This window comes from Schistosoma haematobium, chromosome 3, assembly GCF_000699445.3.
Source record: "Schistosoma haematobium chromosome 3, whole genome shotgun sequence".
NCBI classification, from domain to species: Eukaryota; Metazoa; Platyhelminthes; class Trematoda; order Strigeidida; family Schistosomatidae; genus Schistosoma; species Schistosoma haematobium.
The window spans coordinates 1933776-1950527 of record NC_067198.1 but is presented as its reverse complement, the minus strand read 5'-3'; the positions used below and the strand labels follow the sequence as shown (position 1 = coordinate 1950527).

Sequence of the window (16752 nt, the reverse complement as noted above, 5' to 3'; positions counted from 1 at the left end):
AATCAACTGATATATTATAAATTTCGATAGAGTAATGAGAAGATGGCGTTCATCTGATCGGATGATCAGATGAAGCATCATCAATACGATGAATATCTGTATAGATAGTAAGACTATAATTTATAGACAAACCAATCAGATTGAAGATAGCAAATCTTGAATTTTAGCGCGAAATTCATTCATTCATTTGACTAAATACTATTTTAACATTATAGCTAATGTCAATTCATAATGAAAATCTTAAATCTAATTCTTAACCATCCTAATTTCTCCCATTAATCTCTGACGTTCATTCAACATTAGTAAATAGGTCGACATTCCAAGGTCATGTTAACGTTCCTCCAAGGTCGTCCATGAACTATGCTCTCATCATATACACCCCTATATATATATATATATATATATATATTACTGGTCGGATAACAATACTATCTAATCAATGATGAATATATCTCTACAATAGTCTTAACAGATCTCAATCAGATCTACAATTTAATAAAGAATTCAATAGTCTACATTCTAAACATTCATTCATAGCACATGCATTGACTTTAATATTACAATGATAAATATTTACACAAACAGATATTACAGAAAAAAAAACCAATAATTGATAATTGGTAAACATACTACTATCAATCAATACTACTTATACTACTACTATTACTACTGTTACTACTACTACCACTACTATTACTACTATTACTACGTGTATTACTCTTCTGTTACCTTGTGTTCTTTGGATACAGTTCTGCCTAGTTTCTAAAATATATTCATTATCGAATAAATTTATAATAGAAAAGTTTGTAATATAAAATAAAACAAAACAAAGAAACGTTGCCTTACCGTAACAGTTCACATGGAAATGAAATACGAAATGTATAATTGAGTAGGGATCAAATGATTCTTTTAATTGATTTCTAATGAATCAAGGATTGATGTTAATGAAACCGTCAATAAGAATTAAAAGTTACTAGATACACTTCAACAGTGTACATTTATGAATCTATCGAAGATTGAGATTCAAGTTTGAATAGCCTATTTGAGTAGAACTAGCAGTGTGATAAAATGTCAGTCTCAGTTCACTTACTTTTATTCATAAGGTACTTATCAGTATAGGGTTGTGGAGATTAATATGTTATTGATTGAGATCATGAACCGATTAATGTTAAACGTCCATTGAAAACCTGGAAGCTGTAAGCAGTAGAGATAATCCGTGTCGGGTAGTTACAGGTATTTACCTCAGTACAATGGAAGATGGTCGCGCAATCTCGTGGTTTGGGTGAGGTAAGACATTAAAACTGTTGGATAGCGGCCGGTTCAGTGGTCTAGTTGGTTGAGCGTTCGCGCGCTAGACTTAAGGCCCTGGGTTGGAACCTCGCGAGCGGGATCGTTAGTGCTCACTGCCGAGGAGTCCCACAATAGGACGAAATGGCCGTTTAGTGTTTCCAGGTTTTCAATGATGGTCTAACACCAATCGGTTCATGAATAATTTAACAATTATAAGCAAAGATGGATTGTGGCTAGCAGTGATAACCCAGAAGCTCATTTCGTCCTATTTATGAATTGTCAGCCGGATGTATCTATATCCTAGAGTTAATGTTCACTCCGGGAACATCAATCTATTATCTATCTATTAAATTTTTAAGAGAAGTAAACTGATCACGAATCAACCTTAACTAAACAATGATTTAAAACCCGGAATTACTGAATAGTAAAGGGCTTTTCAGTAATATCTATCCAAGACCCTATCAGAAATCGAACGAAATACTTCAAGATTTTACTTCACTAGCGGTTAATTTTGAGAGGTAATTCCAGTTGTTCTATTGAGAAGTCATGATCTATGAAGTTCCTTCATACCAAGTATCAAGCACTTATTCACTGAAAACAAAGGAAGCTAGTTACATAACATGAAGGATTAATTGAAATTAGACCTGTAAATTATTGGATACCGACTTAGTATTCCAGGAGTTAAAGACTCACGGTGAAAACACAAAGCTCTGACTTAGAGCACTTTTGATTTTGTGGATACTCACTGCTGGAGAGTTCCATACTGGTGTAGTGTCCTAGTGATCTGTTAAGCCGATAGAGGTTATTCTAGCTTCTGGAAAAGCCAGTTTATCCATTCTTCTCAAGCTACATTTTCACCTTGTTAATTATTCACCTATGAACCCTGATTGTTTTTAAATGAGCATGTATGTGTATACACTTCTTATCACATTCATCACATGTATGTATGACTATAAATATTGATTAACGCTTGATCAAATGGAATTGGCTCACACGCCTTCTTCACCGAGATTCTCTGATTGTCTGTTCCGATCAACGATTGTACAAAATATACGTATTCGAAATCCATTCTTGTATTCGACTTATTTAATTCCTTTATTCATTAAAGCGATTTAAGTTGATAATTACATACGAGGATTGACGAAATGTATATTTCGCTAACAATCATCACATGATCCAAATGGAGTCAGATCTTTGGTGAACCCGTCGACAACATCGTGTGGTTTAATTGACGTCAAAATGAAGAGCTCCATTGAACTAGAATTATATATATATATATACGTAATGTAGTTGTTATGAAACGGGTACTAAGTAAGGATGGCAAGTCAATTGATGAAGTAATGAAAATTCATCAGGTGAGATGGCTGGGACATGTGTTACGTATACCCGACCACCGACTGCCCCGACGTGCGATGTTTTATGGTGTAGGAGTGGGTTGAAAGAAAGCTAGAGGCGGCCAAACCAAAACAAAACACAAATCCATGAAGTCACTGACAAGTGGACTGAGTCATTTCGGTAGGTGTAGACTACCTGGTTGGGGACCGCGAGATGATAGCAACCGATGGTTAGAGAACTTCAATGGCATTGGCTCAAGATCGTTTGCAATAGTGTGTGCAGGTGTATCCATTACGCGTGTTCTCCCACATTCTAATCTTCTGAGTGCTTCATGTCCCTTTTTTTTTCTCTTTCCAAATTTGCTTCACTCGATTATACTCTTTGAACAACATCTTCAAACCTTAATCTTTCCGCATAGTATACACATGTGCCAATAAAAGCACTAGTTCCCTTAAGATTACAGGTACACCTTACTGACAAGTGCCAAATAGTATGAAACCCGGGTCCACGGTTTCCTGTCGACTAACTCCAACCACCATCTTGTCTCAACATAATACACGCAATGTCGAGTCACCTAGAGTAGTGGGCCAAATTCCAACTTGTTCGACAGCATTCGATCTACATTAAGAAGGAATTGACACACATGACATTGATCACCCACCACCTGGTGATCAATCAGTTGTGATTGATTTCTTATTTTAGACCAAATAATATGGGTCCTTAGGTCCTAGATTCTAAACAAGTTATATGGCACTTAAAAAAAATTAATTAAAATTCCGCCATGTTCAATAGAGTTTTTTTACCAACGAAACAAACTCTTTATAGATATCATTGATCTATTTTAACGAGCCATTTTATTTGTTGTTACCTTAAATAATGTAAGCAAAGATCGATAGTGGCTAACAATTGAATCTAGTTTGATGTGCGTTTCGTCCTATTTGGAACTATTCAGATGAATGTTTAATGCGCATACTAGAGTTGGTGTTCATTTAGAGACACGAACCTAACACCGTTCACTTCAAACGTCATCGCGTTACCCACTTAGCTACTGAGTGCTGATAGCCACTTGCTTGTACAATGCCGTGAAATTTACATTGACTTAGTATTGTTGACTTAAATCTTCCCAGTGTTATTAAGAACTACAATTAATCAGTTTCTTATTGGCATCTGTGCATCCTGTGACGATTTCCTCGATATTGTCTTAATTCACAAACATTCTAAGCGAAGATGGATAGTGGGTGATTGACAAGCCCCAAATAAGACGAAACGCTCTTCAAACTGTTTTCCACTTTTAGCCATTATCCATCTGTGCTTACGATCTTAGATTTTGGCGCGAAATTTATCCAGTTATTTAGCTAGATACCACTTTTTTTTCTTTTAACATTATAGCTCATATCAGTTCATATTGAGAACTGTAAATCTAATTCCTCACCTTAATCAGTCAGTCAGTAACAACATAGAAATTCATACGTACGTACGTACTTACGTACATCAGTTCGAGTTGCCATACCACATTACCACAGAGATACAATTATCGATCCAAATCCCATAGTGGTAGAGGTAGTAAGAATATAAGCAGTAATCGGAAACATTAAAGTTTGGAGACGTTATTCAAAGAATATAATGGAATGAAATAAATTTCAAAAGAGGAAAAAATAGAGGACATAAAGCATTCAGAAGATTAGAATTTGGGAGAACACAAATACTGAATACATTTGCACACATCATTGCAAAACGATTTTGAGCCTTAATAATCAATTATAAAATTCTAATCTTAATCTTTAACCCCTCATTTAACCTTTTCAAGTAATTCATCAAAAAAAAAATCATTTATAAATTATACTGTTACCATGGCAACTATAAAATAAATAAAAAAATATATATGAACTTACTCGATGTGATCGATTATATTCCCACATTTTATTGAATATTGCTACTTTGGAATTCTAAAAATTTTTTTTATTTTTTTTTAAAGTGATTAATTAATAAAATAAGAAATTACCAAATTTTTTAATTGATCTGTATATAATTTTTCTAACATATAGATAGTTAAAAAATCTTCTAAACTAAAACCTTGTTCTAAGAATAATTTAACAAAATCATGTCGATCACTCATTAATGCTTGATACATATAATCATTTAATTGACCTTTCTAGAAAGAAAAGAAAAGAAAAAAAGAGAAGAAAAAAGAGAAAAAAAGAGAAAAGTCATCAAAAGTAAATATGTATGCGATATCACTGATTGAAATCATGAGTCAATTGAAGCTAGACCAACATGGAAAGCCTGGAGGCACTGGACGACCGTTTCGTTCTAGTATGGGATTCCTCAGCAGTGCACATACACGATCCCGCCCCCCGCGACATTCGAACCCAGGACTTATCAGTCTCGCTTACTTACTTACTTACTTACTTACGCCTGTTACTCCTCGTGAAGAAGCATAGGCCGCTCACCAGCATTCTCCATCCAACCCTGTCCTGGGTAATCCTTTCCAGCTTCTTTCAGTTCCTATTGACCCTTTTCATATCTGCTTCTATTTCTGACGTAATGTGTTCTTTAGGCTTCCTCTTTTACGCTTCCCTTCAGGATTCCATGTTAGGGCTTGCCACTTGATGCAGTTTGATGATTTCCGTAAAGTATGTCTTATCCATTTCCATCGTTTTTTCCTAATTTCTTCTTCAGCTGGAACCTGGTTTGTTCTCACCCGCAAAAAGCTGTTGCTGATGGTATCCGGTCAATGGATGTTGAATATCTTGCGTAGACAACTATTTATAAACACTTGTATCTTCTTCATGATGATTGTAGTAGTTGTCCAAGTTTCAGCTCCGTACAGTAGAACTGCCTTGACGTTGGTATTGAAGATTGTGACATTCATATTGGTTGAAAGTTGTTTTGAGTTCCATATGTTCTTCAATTGTAGGAATGTGGTCCTTTCTTTGCCAATCCTCGCCTTTATATCTGCATCAGATTCTCCTTGTTTATCGATGATACTTTCCAGGTATGTGAAGGACTCTAAATCTTCCAAAGTTTCGCCATCAAGAGTGATTGGATCAGTCTCGCGCCAGGCGGTTAACCAACTAGACCACTGAGCTGACCGACATCCAACGGTGTTAATGTCTAACTTCAATCAATCCACGAGGAGTCCCATACTAGGAAGAAATGGCTCTCCAGTGCTTCCAGGTTTTTCATGGTGGTCTAGCTTCAATTGACTCATGATTTCAACTAGTGAAATTTGTAAAATCTCCACAAAACCCATTCTGATTATATATGTAATAGTTGAAGTTATGAATTGATTGAAGCTAGATCACCATTGGAAACCTGAAAGTGTTAGATGGTTGTTCTGTTGTAGTATGACAATCGTCAACAGTGAGTATCGATGATCCTACACTAAGAGAATTCGAATCTAGGACCTATCGAACTCGAGTGCGAACTCGCTTACTTGCTTCCTTTTCAGCATTACTATTCCATACATGCTTAGCATACTTGTAAATTTGGATATCTGTGTGTTGGTTGTGCAATAATAAACATAATCACCTTCTGATTAAAACACCGTTGTGGACATTAACTATTGATGGTTATTAAGACGAACCATATACAAAGTTGAAGATCGACCACTTTTAATATCATCCTGTTAGGTCCCGATAAACATAAGGAATGGTAACTTTGGGATCTTTTTTATGGACCAATACTAAACGTATATTTTTATCGTATAATTGTTTAATAACTAAACTATTTATATTCATATTCGTCTTATCACGAGGTTTATTTTGACCTATGAACTATTATTATACGATTTACCATTCTTGAGTTATACCCTGTCTATTAATTAATGCCTCCCACATTCACATTTGGCTAAGTCCTGTACAAATGTTGTTTCCTATTTTATGGTGCGTTGTGGTCTATCTGGTTGGTATATAAACTCAGTATATTTAAAATGCAAGGATTTATATTCCAGAGGCTGAGACTGGTGTTCTGAACTTAACTGGCTGGGCTAGGCGGAAAGCAGGACCGATCAGGACTCTAGACAGCTTGCACGTGTTTTACGCGTCATTGTTCCGATCGATAAGTCACTGCTCCCTAATTGGCGGTCATAAGGTATAACACATCCAGAATTGATTATTCTTAAAGATATTTTCACTGAAACCAATAGAATTCACTTAATCACTAATATATATATATATATATATGACCATTATACAAAACAACATCTATTCATCAACCATCAAACATAGACGTTCGATCAGAAAAACAAAACAAAAATTGAATATATTAACCAACTAGAAAGTCAGATAGTGATTAATAGATTGATTGATTGATCGATTTATTGATTAATTTATTGATCGATTGATTACATCATCATTAATATAATAACGATCATAAAAAAAGGGATTGATTCAATTAAACTCATTCACTTACTTTCCATTTTTTATTTTCTAAAAAAATTTTTTCACGTGCAATATCAGCACGATTTAATGTTAAAGTAATTTCTAATTGTTCTAAATTAATTTGATCTGATGTAACCGTGGTACCAGCTATAGAAAGTAATAATGAAATAAAAAAGAAAAAAAAGGAATGATTCTGTGATATCTTGATGAGAATAATGAATAGGAATTGTTGGGATCTATTTCTGTACTAATATGATACATATACTCTTGATCTATAATTATCGAGTACCTAGATTATGTATATCTATGTTCTTCTTATCATAAGCTTTATTTTGATCTATAGATTATTATGATACGATTTACCATTCTTGAATTATGCCTGGTCTATCAATTACTATTTCCCACATTCACAGCCACTTCATACTTACTTACCCCTGTTACTCCTAATGGAGCATAGGCCACTGACCAGCATTCTTCAACCAACTCACTCTGTCCTGGGCCTTCCCTCATAGTTATATCCAACTGTTGTTCATTTTTCCCATATCTGTCTCCATTTCTAGGCGTAATGTGTTCTTCATTACTCTCCCTCTCCTCCTTTGGCCTTGAGGATTCCAAGTGAGGACTTGTCTTGTTACACAATTGGGTGCTTTCCTCAATGTGTGTTCTATCCACTTCCAGCAATTTTTCCTGATTTCATCCTCCACTGGTTTGTTCTCTCCCACTGTAGGTTGTTGCTGATAGTGTCTGACCAACGGATCCGAAGTACTTCGCTTATGGCCTTCGTAGTTCTCCAGGTTCCTGCCCCATACAGTAAAACTGTCTTGATATTTGTATTGAAAATTCTGACTTTGGTGTTGGTTGACAGACAGTTGTTTTGAGTTCCAGATGTTCTTTAGTTGTAAATATGCTGCTCTTACACTGCTGATCCTTCAGATCCACCCTGTTCATCAATGATGCTGCTCAGATATGTAAAGGATTTTACATCTTTCAAATCTTCTCCGTCAATTGTGATTCGATTGGTTCATGCTGTGTTGTATCGGAGAATCTTGCTTTTCCCTTCGTGTATATTGAGACCTACTGTTGGTGAAACTGCTGCTACACTGGTCGTCTTCTTCATTTGTTGTTGCGTTTGCGATAGAAGGGCCACTTCTGGCTAGATCTATTTTATGATACTATGTGGTCTGTTTGGTTTGAACATAAACCAAGTATATTTGTAATACATAATTCATATCGTGGATACTGAAATTAGTGTTCTGGATTTAATAGGCAGAGCTAGGCAAGAAGAAGGATCGATATGTTGTCTAGACTTCTTGTGCGGGTTTTAGGAGTCATTGGTCCGATCGATGATCGACTGTTCTCTAATTTTTGATTGAGATCATGAACCGATTGATGTTAGACCACCTTTCGAAACCTGGAAGCACTGGACGGCCGTTTCATCCTATTGTGGGACTTCTGAGAAATGCGTATCATTATGTTATGCATTTACAGGGCATACAGGTCACAAGTTATAACAGATGTAACAAGACTAATAGGAAGTTTTAATTTGTGATGAAACGTTTGTTTATTATTCACTTATGCCTTATATAATCAAGGATTCTTTTAAATATAAATGAATACTAAACAAATTCTTTATTCTACTTTAAGAATTATAAGGAAAGATGGATAGTGGTTAGTAATGGAATTCAGGAGGCGCGTTTCACTTTATTTCGCACTCATCAGATGACTGTACTTGCATACCAGACTTGACGTTCAACCTGGAACACAATATATACCGATCAAACGTTTGAAACATCTTATTTGTTTATCAGAAATAAACAGTTCTCTATGACCTTATTAACTCTGTTGGAATGTTCGCTGCATCATGATACATATGTTCACTTCTATATACCTTCGTATTTATAAGTATTTCAATTTCTATGACAACTTAGATTTGATCGGTTTGTAAGCAGCTGATCAGAACATAATGAATTGAAATGATGAGTATCAGAAGGGGGTTTTGTGGATGTTATGATAATTTTACCAGTTGAGATCATGAGTCAATTGGAGCTAGATCACTATGGAAAACCTGGAAGCATTAGACGACTGTTTTTTCCTATTATAAGACTCCTCAGCAAAGCGTATCTACGACCGCGCCTCGCAAGATTCAAACCTAAAATCCATCGGCCTCGCGCCCCAACGCCTAACCTCTAGATCACTGAGACCACTGGCATCTACCAGTGTTAATGTCTAACGTCAACTAATCCACCAAATTGAGCGACACATCCATCATTATCTTCAGTGAGTTACTATTTCACAACAGACGTGGTTGAACTCCACTGTTCACTGCTTTTCACTAGAATTTCAGGAAATACCTATTTTAGCCAGTCGCTAGTGAGCATATGTTGATTATTATCAGAGGGTGTTTTTGTGCATATTATAGTAATTTCAATAGTTGAGATCATGTGACCGATAGGTCCTACGTTCGAATTTCGCGAGGCGGGATCATGGATGTGCTCTGCTGAGGTGTCCTAAACCAAGACGAAACACCCATCCATTGCTTTCAGGTTTTTCATGACGATCTAGCTTCAATTAACTCATGATCTCAGCTATTAGAATTGAAGTGAATTTATATTATTTTTGATTGAGATCATGAACCATTGAATGCCTGGAAGCACTAAACGGCCGTTTCGTCCTATTGTGGGACCCCCAGAAGTGCGCATCCACGATCCTGCTCGCGGGACTCCAACCCAGGGCCTTCAGTCTCGCGCGCGAACGCTTAACCCGCTGGACCACTGAGCCGACATCCAATGATGATAGTGTTTAACATCAACTAATCCATGAAATTGCGCGACCATCTTCTATTGTACTGAGATAGATACCTGTCTCTACCCGACATGGATTCGCTCCATTGGTCACGGCTTCTCACTAGAACTCCGGTAATTCCCTCACGATGCTATTCACTAGTGAGCACATGAATTCATATTATTCCGTACTGATCTTTGTTTTTATTCTCTTTAAGATAATCAAAGGAAACTATGTATATGAAATGTAATAGTTAACCCAGTCAATCTTTATATGAAGAATCAAATTCAAATGATAAATGAAAACAAACATACAAGAATTGTTCATTACATAATTTTCTATAAATAATAAAATCCATTTTGGATTACGTCATAGACCTAAGTTATACACAGATACACACACACACACATGCACCAAAAAAACCCCCAACAACTGACGAGTACTACATATGAATATGACAAAAGTATTATCTACCACTATTAACCTACCGAACAATATAGAAAAATACTAATGCTAATGTGTTTTTTTAACCACCCCCAGCCCCCCTCCGTTTACAAAAAAAAGAAGAAAAATCCCATATTTCAATGGGAAAAATCTACAATAAAATTGATTTGTTACATCATAAATCATATTGTTTTATAGTTTTAATATTATTTCCTATTCATTTATTGGTATTGAATACAATCAATAGTAGATTATGGATAAAACTTAATTCATGAGAATTACCATTATCTTATTCATAATATAGAAATGATCCATTATTAATGGGTATTCATGTGGATAAATGTCATTAGATGAATTGAATATACTTTATTACTGTAATATCTTTGATTTTGTGATGCGTGCTACTTATATTGATATAAGTAGTATATGACGCAAGTCAGGAATATAATGTCTAGCAGCAGAAGAAGGGGAAGATCAAGAAAGGAAGAGCGGGAATAGAAAGCAATTAGTATGGAAATGCAAGAACAATGAAGTTCGGGACAATTATTGAACATTTTGCAAATTAAGTATTATAGTATGGTTTTTCTATTTTACCACGTAACTCTGTAATTTTGTGCTAAACATAACTCGATTGTCCTTATTTGTGTTCTCTTTCAATACACTTTGTCTATTCCAATACGATAAAGAATTTGATCTATGTTATAGCCATGATACGATTAGATCATTCGATTAACCTTGGTGTTGTTGTTTACTTGTATCTTCCCATTGTTATTTAGGATTGTGGTTGGTTAGTTTCATATTGACATATGTGCATCCTATAAGGATTGCCTAGATATTTTGTCTTAATTCATAAGTATTCTAAGCATAGATAGATAGTGGCTATCGGTGGAATTCATTTTCACGGGTGACACTTCGTCCCGTTTGGGATTCGTCAATGACGTCGCAATGACGTTTGAACTGAACATTAACTTTGAGATGCAGGTACGTCCAGCTGATGAGTCCTAAACAGGACGAAACGCTTGTCGAACTGGATTCCATTACTAGCAACTATCTATCTATCGTTATAATGTTTGTGTCTTAGGACAATACCGCGGCGATCCTCACATGATACACATATATCAACAAGAGACTGATCACTTGCAGTCCTAAACAACAGTAAGAAGATACAAGTAAATGATACCAGGCATATACTAAAGTTTATTGAACTTTTAACCATACGAAAATTTAAACCCCTTTTGTGTGTTCAAAAACAGTATGTTCTCACCTTAAACCTACTCTGGTAATATTAACTTATTATCCAGAGTGATGAGGTTTCAAATTGTTTTCACATTACTATTTTCTTTATTATCATTCTCTCCTCTTATCCTTCATTTCTAGTCTGGTAGACCTTTTATTTTTTCATATATAAATGTTCTTAATAAGTATATATGTAATTTTTATAGTTGAATTCACGAGTCAATTGAAGCTAGACCATCATGGAAAACCTGGAAGCACTAGACGGTCGTTTCGTTCTGGTGCGGTCATAATCGCGCCTCGCAAGATTCGAACCCAGGATCTTTTAATTAATCCAAACCGAATCAGATCTTAAAAGCTTGAATCAATTTTAGCACCCTTTATTGTGAAATATGATGATGTTATCATCAAATAGAAGTCTGTAGATCACCAATGTAGATGATTTATATCGAATGATTGGGGACCTACTCGAGTTAGACGAGAATAGTGTGACCAACAGCTAACGTCGAAATCACATCTAGCAGTTAGCATCTAACGTGGATTACTCATTTGTCGTATCAAGGTACTATGAATACTTTGAAAATCGTACAACACAAAAGACGTGATTACGGAAATATTTTAGTAAGAATGAGTACAATGAAGATAGTGAAACTACCATAGCATTGGCCAATCCATGGTATACGATTATCTGATGCGCGTTGAATGTCCTTGACTTCGACAGGGATTGATGATCTATTCGACAATCAGTGACCCAACTAGAGCTCAATGATATTTCACTAATCCTTCAAGTCTACTTTCACAATCGTCATCTCTTTCATTAGTTTAATGAAATACATGAATAAACATAATTAAATAAGAAAAAAATTCTATTTACCACTGGCAAGCAATGAAGAGATTACATATCCATCCAAATCAGAATCTTCTTCCATATCAAATACTGATACTAAGTTTGTATAATCATTGATTATTTCGCATAACATATTCACTTCATCTGTATAATTCGTATAATCTGGATGTAAATCACCAAGAAATTCTTCAATGATTGATTCAAGCCTTCAAAGTTAAAAATTTATATAAAATGTTAAATTATTCATTGTTATCAACCGTAATTGTCTAGAGAAACATTAAAAATAGTGAGATCTGAAGGTTGGAATTTATGGATATAATTACTGACTTACTTACTTACGCTTGTCAACCTTCGTGGTGGAGCATAGGTGGCCCACCAACATTCCACATCCAACTCTGTCGTAGGAAATCCTTTCCACTTACTTCCAGTTGTTATTCATTCTTTTCATATATGCTTCCGATTCTCGATGCAGTGTATTGTTTGACCTTACACTTTTCCGTTTCTCTTCACGATTCCATGTTAGCGATTACCTTGTGATGCAGTTTGGCGATTTTTGTAATGTATGTCCTATCCAATTCAAACGTATTTTCCTAATTTCCTCTTCATCTGGAAGCTGATTCGTTCTCTCTCACAGTAGTCTGTTGTTGATGGTTGCTGATATTGAGTATCTTGTGCAGACAATCTTTCATAAATACTTTTACTTTTTTGATGATGTTTGTGATAGTTCTCCACTTTTCAGCGCCGTAGAGTAGAATGAACTGTCTTGACATTCGCATTGAAGGTTGTGACATTGATATTGGCTGACGATTGTTTTGAGTTTCATATGTTCTTCAATTGTAGGAATGCGTCCCTTTCTTTGCTAATCCTCAGCTATATATCTGCATCAGATTCTCCTTGTTCATCAATCATGTTTCTCAGGTACGTGAAAGATTCCACAACTTCCAAAGTTTCTCCATCAAGTGTAATTGCATTGGCTTTCTCTCTGTTGTATTTGAGGATGTTGCTGCTTCCCTTGTGTATGTTGAGGCCTACTTTGCAGAGGCTGTTGCTACACTAGTTGTCTTCGTCTGCATTTGTTGGTGTCTACGGGATAGGAAGGCCAGCTCATTTACGAAGTCCAAATCTTCTAATTGATTCCGAGCTCTTCATTGTATTCCATGCTTCCCTTAAGATATGGAGGTCTTCATAATCCCATCGACCACCAATAGAATGGGAAATCAAAAGAGTAAGCAGCCTTGTCTGAATCCGATCTTTACTTAGAATGCATCCATCAGCTGTCCTCCATACTAGAAACGGAGAGCTGGTCAATACTTCCAGATTTACAATGCTCCTACAATCCATCGTTTAAAACATCTTTGAATAGAATTGATTATGGAAAGTTATCCGACTTGGAAGTTACCTTAAAATATATACTTATTATGTAGGTATCTGAATAGGGGTAGTTTTGTCTGGGTGTTACTACTTTCCAGAGGACTTACTTGGGTATATTATAAGACGATTGTATGATAACTATCTTTTTAATCATTGACAATGTTTTTGTATGTTGAAAAAGATCATCATCATCATCATCAAAAGTGTGACATTAATTGGAGAGACCCTGGACGGATGTTTTGGCTTCTTATGACATCCGTCGACCAAGCTCATTTATTACTATATACTTGAGTAAGTTCAGAACAGTTGTGTCTGTCGTTAATCATAACAACATTATATCATTCAGCTGACTCTGAATAGTCTAGATATCTGAATTCGGTCATTTGTGAAATAGGGCGGTTTTAAGTCATTTCAACCATCAATTTTTCTCCCCATCAATTTATTCGAGTTTATAGGTCACAGATTTTAATTGAACCTTTGTAGAAGGCAATTCTATTCTGACCACTAGGTTCAGTTGTTTCGTTTTACTGGAAACCTCAATAACATTCATTCATAGCCTTGTCAGTGATCGAACATAGGACCTTCTAGGCTATCGTTACTAGCTTAACATACAAACCACTGAGTTACCTTCCACTGTTGATCTCAGTGATTAAAACGTTATATGTTAACCGTTTACTATAAAGGTTTTGTGATCAATCTTTAATGTGGTCGTAAGATAGTATTTAGAAGCAGATATGAAAACGATGAATTACAACTGGAAGGAGCTAGAAAGGATTGCCCAGGACAGGGTTGGATGGAGAACGCTGGTGAGCGGCCTATGCTCCTTCACGAGGAGTAACAGGCGTAAGTAGGTAAGTAAGATAGTATTACTAACAGCTCTAACATTAAAAAAAAACAGCCGTTCACTTCATTTTGGTTTTCAGTGATTGTTTAACCCTTCCAATACTGGCAACAAGCGTGAGTATCTATTTACAATAAAATATTTTGATTAATCATTATAGTCGAAGCTTATTGAATACGCACAAGTGGACAATTTTTATAGAGATCATGAATCAACCTGGAAGTACTGAACGAGCGTTTCATTTTAGTATGGAACACTTCAGCAATCAATACCCACGATCCCGTAAAATGTAAAAAGAAATTATCACATCCATGTACTGAAACCAGATTTTAATCTCCACTATTCATTTATGTATGTATTGAAATTGTAATTTTGTAAAACTAGGGTTCGATTTACACTAGGAAGGACATAACATACATGACATTGATCACTACCCAGTGACCAATCAATTTTAAAACACATCTCGGTCCTAAAGGAGGTCAGTCGCGGCCCGAATAGCCCATATGGTAACATCTCTGACTGTGAAACTGGGTGACACGGGATTGAATCCGTTAAGGAGTATCAGTTCCATTAAGATTACAGGTACAAATTGCTGACAAGTGCCTAATAGCAACAAACTCGGGTCCAGGGTTGCCTGTTGACTAACTCCGACCATAGTCTTATCTCAACATACTGCACGCAATGTCGAGTTATCTAGACTAGTGACCATTTACAACTTGGTCGATAGGATTTGATCTGCACCAAAGAACGATCTAACATACATGACATTGATTACCACCCAATGATCAATCAATTGTAAATATACCACTTTATCTTTCCTAATAAATAATGACAGTTTAAGATGTCATTAAAAAGTCAATAGGAATTCTGTTCACTGGTAGATAAAGCAAAGTAAAAATCTCATCCAAGTTACATTCTTACCTGATATTAAACACATAGTTTTATTTATAGTCTCTATGGAACAGATTGAAACAATTGTCAGTTTTATAATTAGATAATCATTAAACATAAGAAAGTAATGGACAGTTATTTCCTTCTAGTATAGGAATTAACCGAAGAACATATCTACAATCGCATTGGTAATAGAAAACAGGACCTTTGGTCTCTAAGTTAGAACTTATTCTTTAGAGAAATGAATTATGATGAATTGATTTATCTAATTTAATAGTTGAGATCATGAGTCAATTGAAGCTAGATCATCATGAAAAACCTGGGAGCACTAGATGACCGTTTCGTCCTATTGTTGGACTCCTCAGCAGTGCGCATCCACAACGCCGCCTTATGGGATTCGAACCCAGGACCTATCAGTCTCTCACGCGAGCACTTAACCACTAGTTTAATCAATTTACTATATTTTTTAATCATCTTTCAATCCCCATTGTTGAAAAACTGTTTCATACCATACATTGCTGAATATCACTTTACACATCTCATTGGAACTTAAGAAATCCCCTTTTCAAATTAATCACTATCCCCCAAATGCCCTGATACGACTGAGAGTGGGGAGTCACCTTTCTCTCTGGAAATGCTCTCACATGGCCACGTGCATACAATCACTGTTAGGGAAGTTCTACTCACTGCATTCTCATGGTGGGGGGGGGTGTTGTTTACGAAATTGAGAGGATGAAAAGAAAATGTACTGTGCTTTAACCGGGTCGGTGGATACGGAGAGTCCACCTAAGGGAGTTGGAAAACCCTGATTCCAAATCAATGGTGTACATGGGTTCCAGTATCCTGAGGTAACATATGGCGTATGAACCTATTGTTGGTCACCGGATACCATGGGACCATATTTCCTGACGTTGCTCCACTGCCTTGTGGATCAAACCTTTAGGTCAAAGGTTCTGGGTGTGTCCCCCTAAGAAAACCACCTGCTTCGGTTAGGGCACCCGGGTAGTAGATCAGCCCTCATACAAATCAAGTGATTTGTGTGGCGTATTTCTGTTTGGTGCCTTATTGTACTCATGTTTATGTTTTTAAATAAATAAATAAATAAACTAGCAACATATGATCATGATCAGTGAATGGAGTTCTACACAAACTTTAGACAGTTGCCCAATACTTGCCGAATTATATAATGTTTATCTAACCATAAACAATCTTCACAAGCTCCTATCCTAATAATATACAATTCACTCAAATTGGAAATCATCCAGTAGAAATTAAACACTGGAAGCTGAGTTTCTGTGTAAACGTTTTCTTGAACCGCTGTATTACTTCGACTGATG

At 35.9% G+C, this 16752-nt stretch overlaps 1 protein-coding gene across 1 annotated transcript in view; it reads right to left on the bottom strand.

Annotated features, from left to right (window-relative positions):
* TRPM2_3 (Transient receptor putative cation channel sub M member 2) overlaps positions 1-16752 on the bottom strand; it is a gene marked incomplete at both ends in the record, with an annotated part of 120225 nt that overhangs the window by 81115 nt on the left and 22358 nt on the right. The window contains 4 exons of the mRNA XM_051218923.1: positions 4518-4571; positions 4628-4777; positions 7039-7154; positions 12340-12518. Of these exons, the coding sequence (XP_051068658.1) occupies positions 4518-4571; positions 4628-4777; positions 7039-7154; positions 12340-12518 (499 nt within the window). The remainder of the gene's footprint in view (positions 1-4517; positions 4572-4627; positions 4778-7038; positions 7155-12339; positions 12519-16752) is intronic.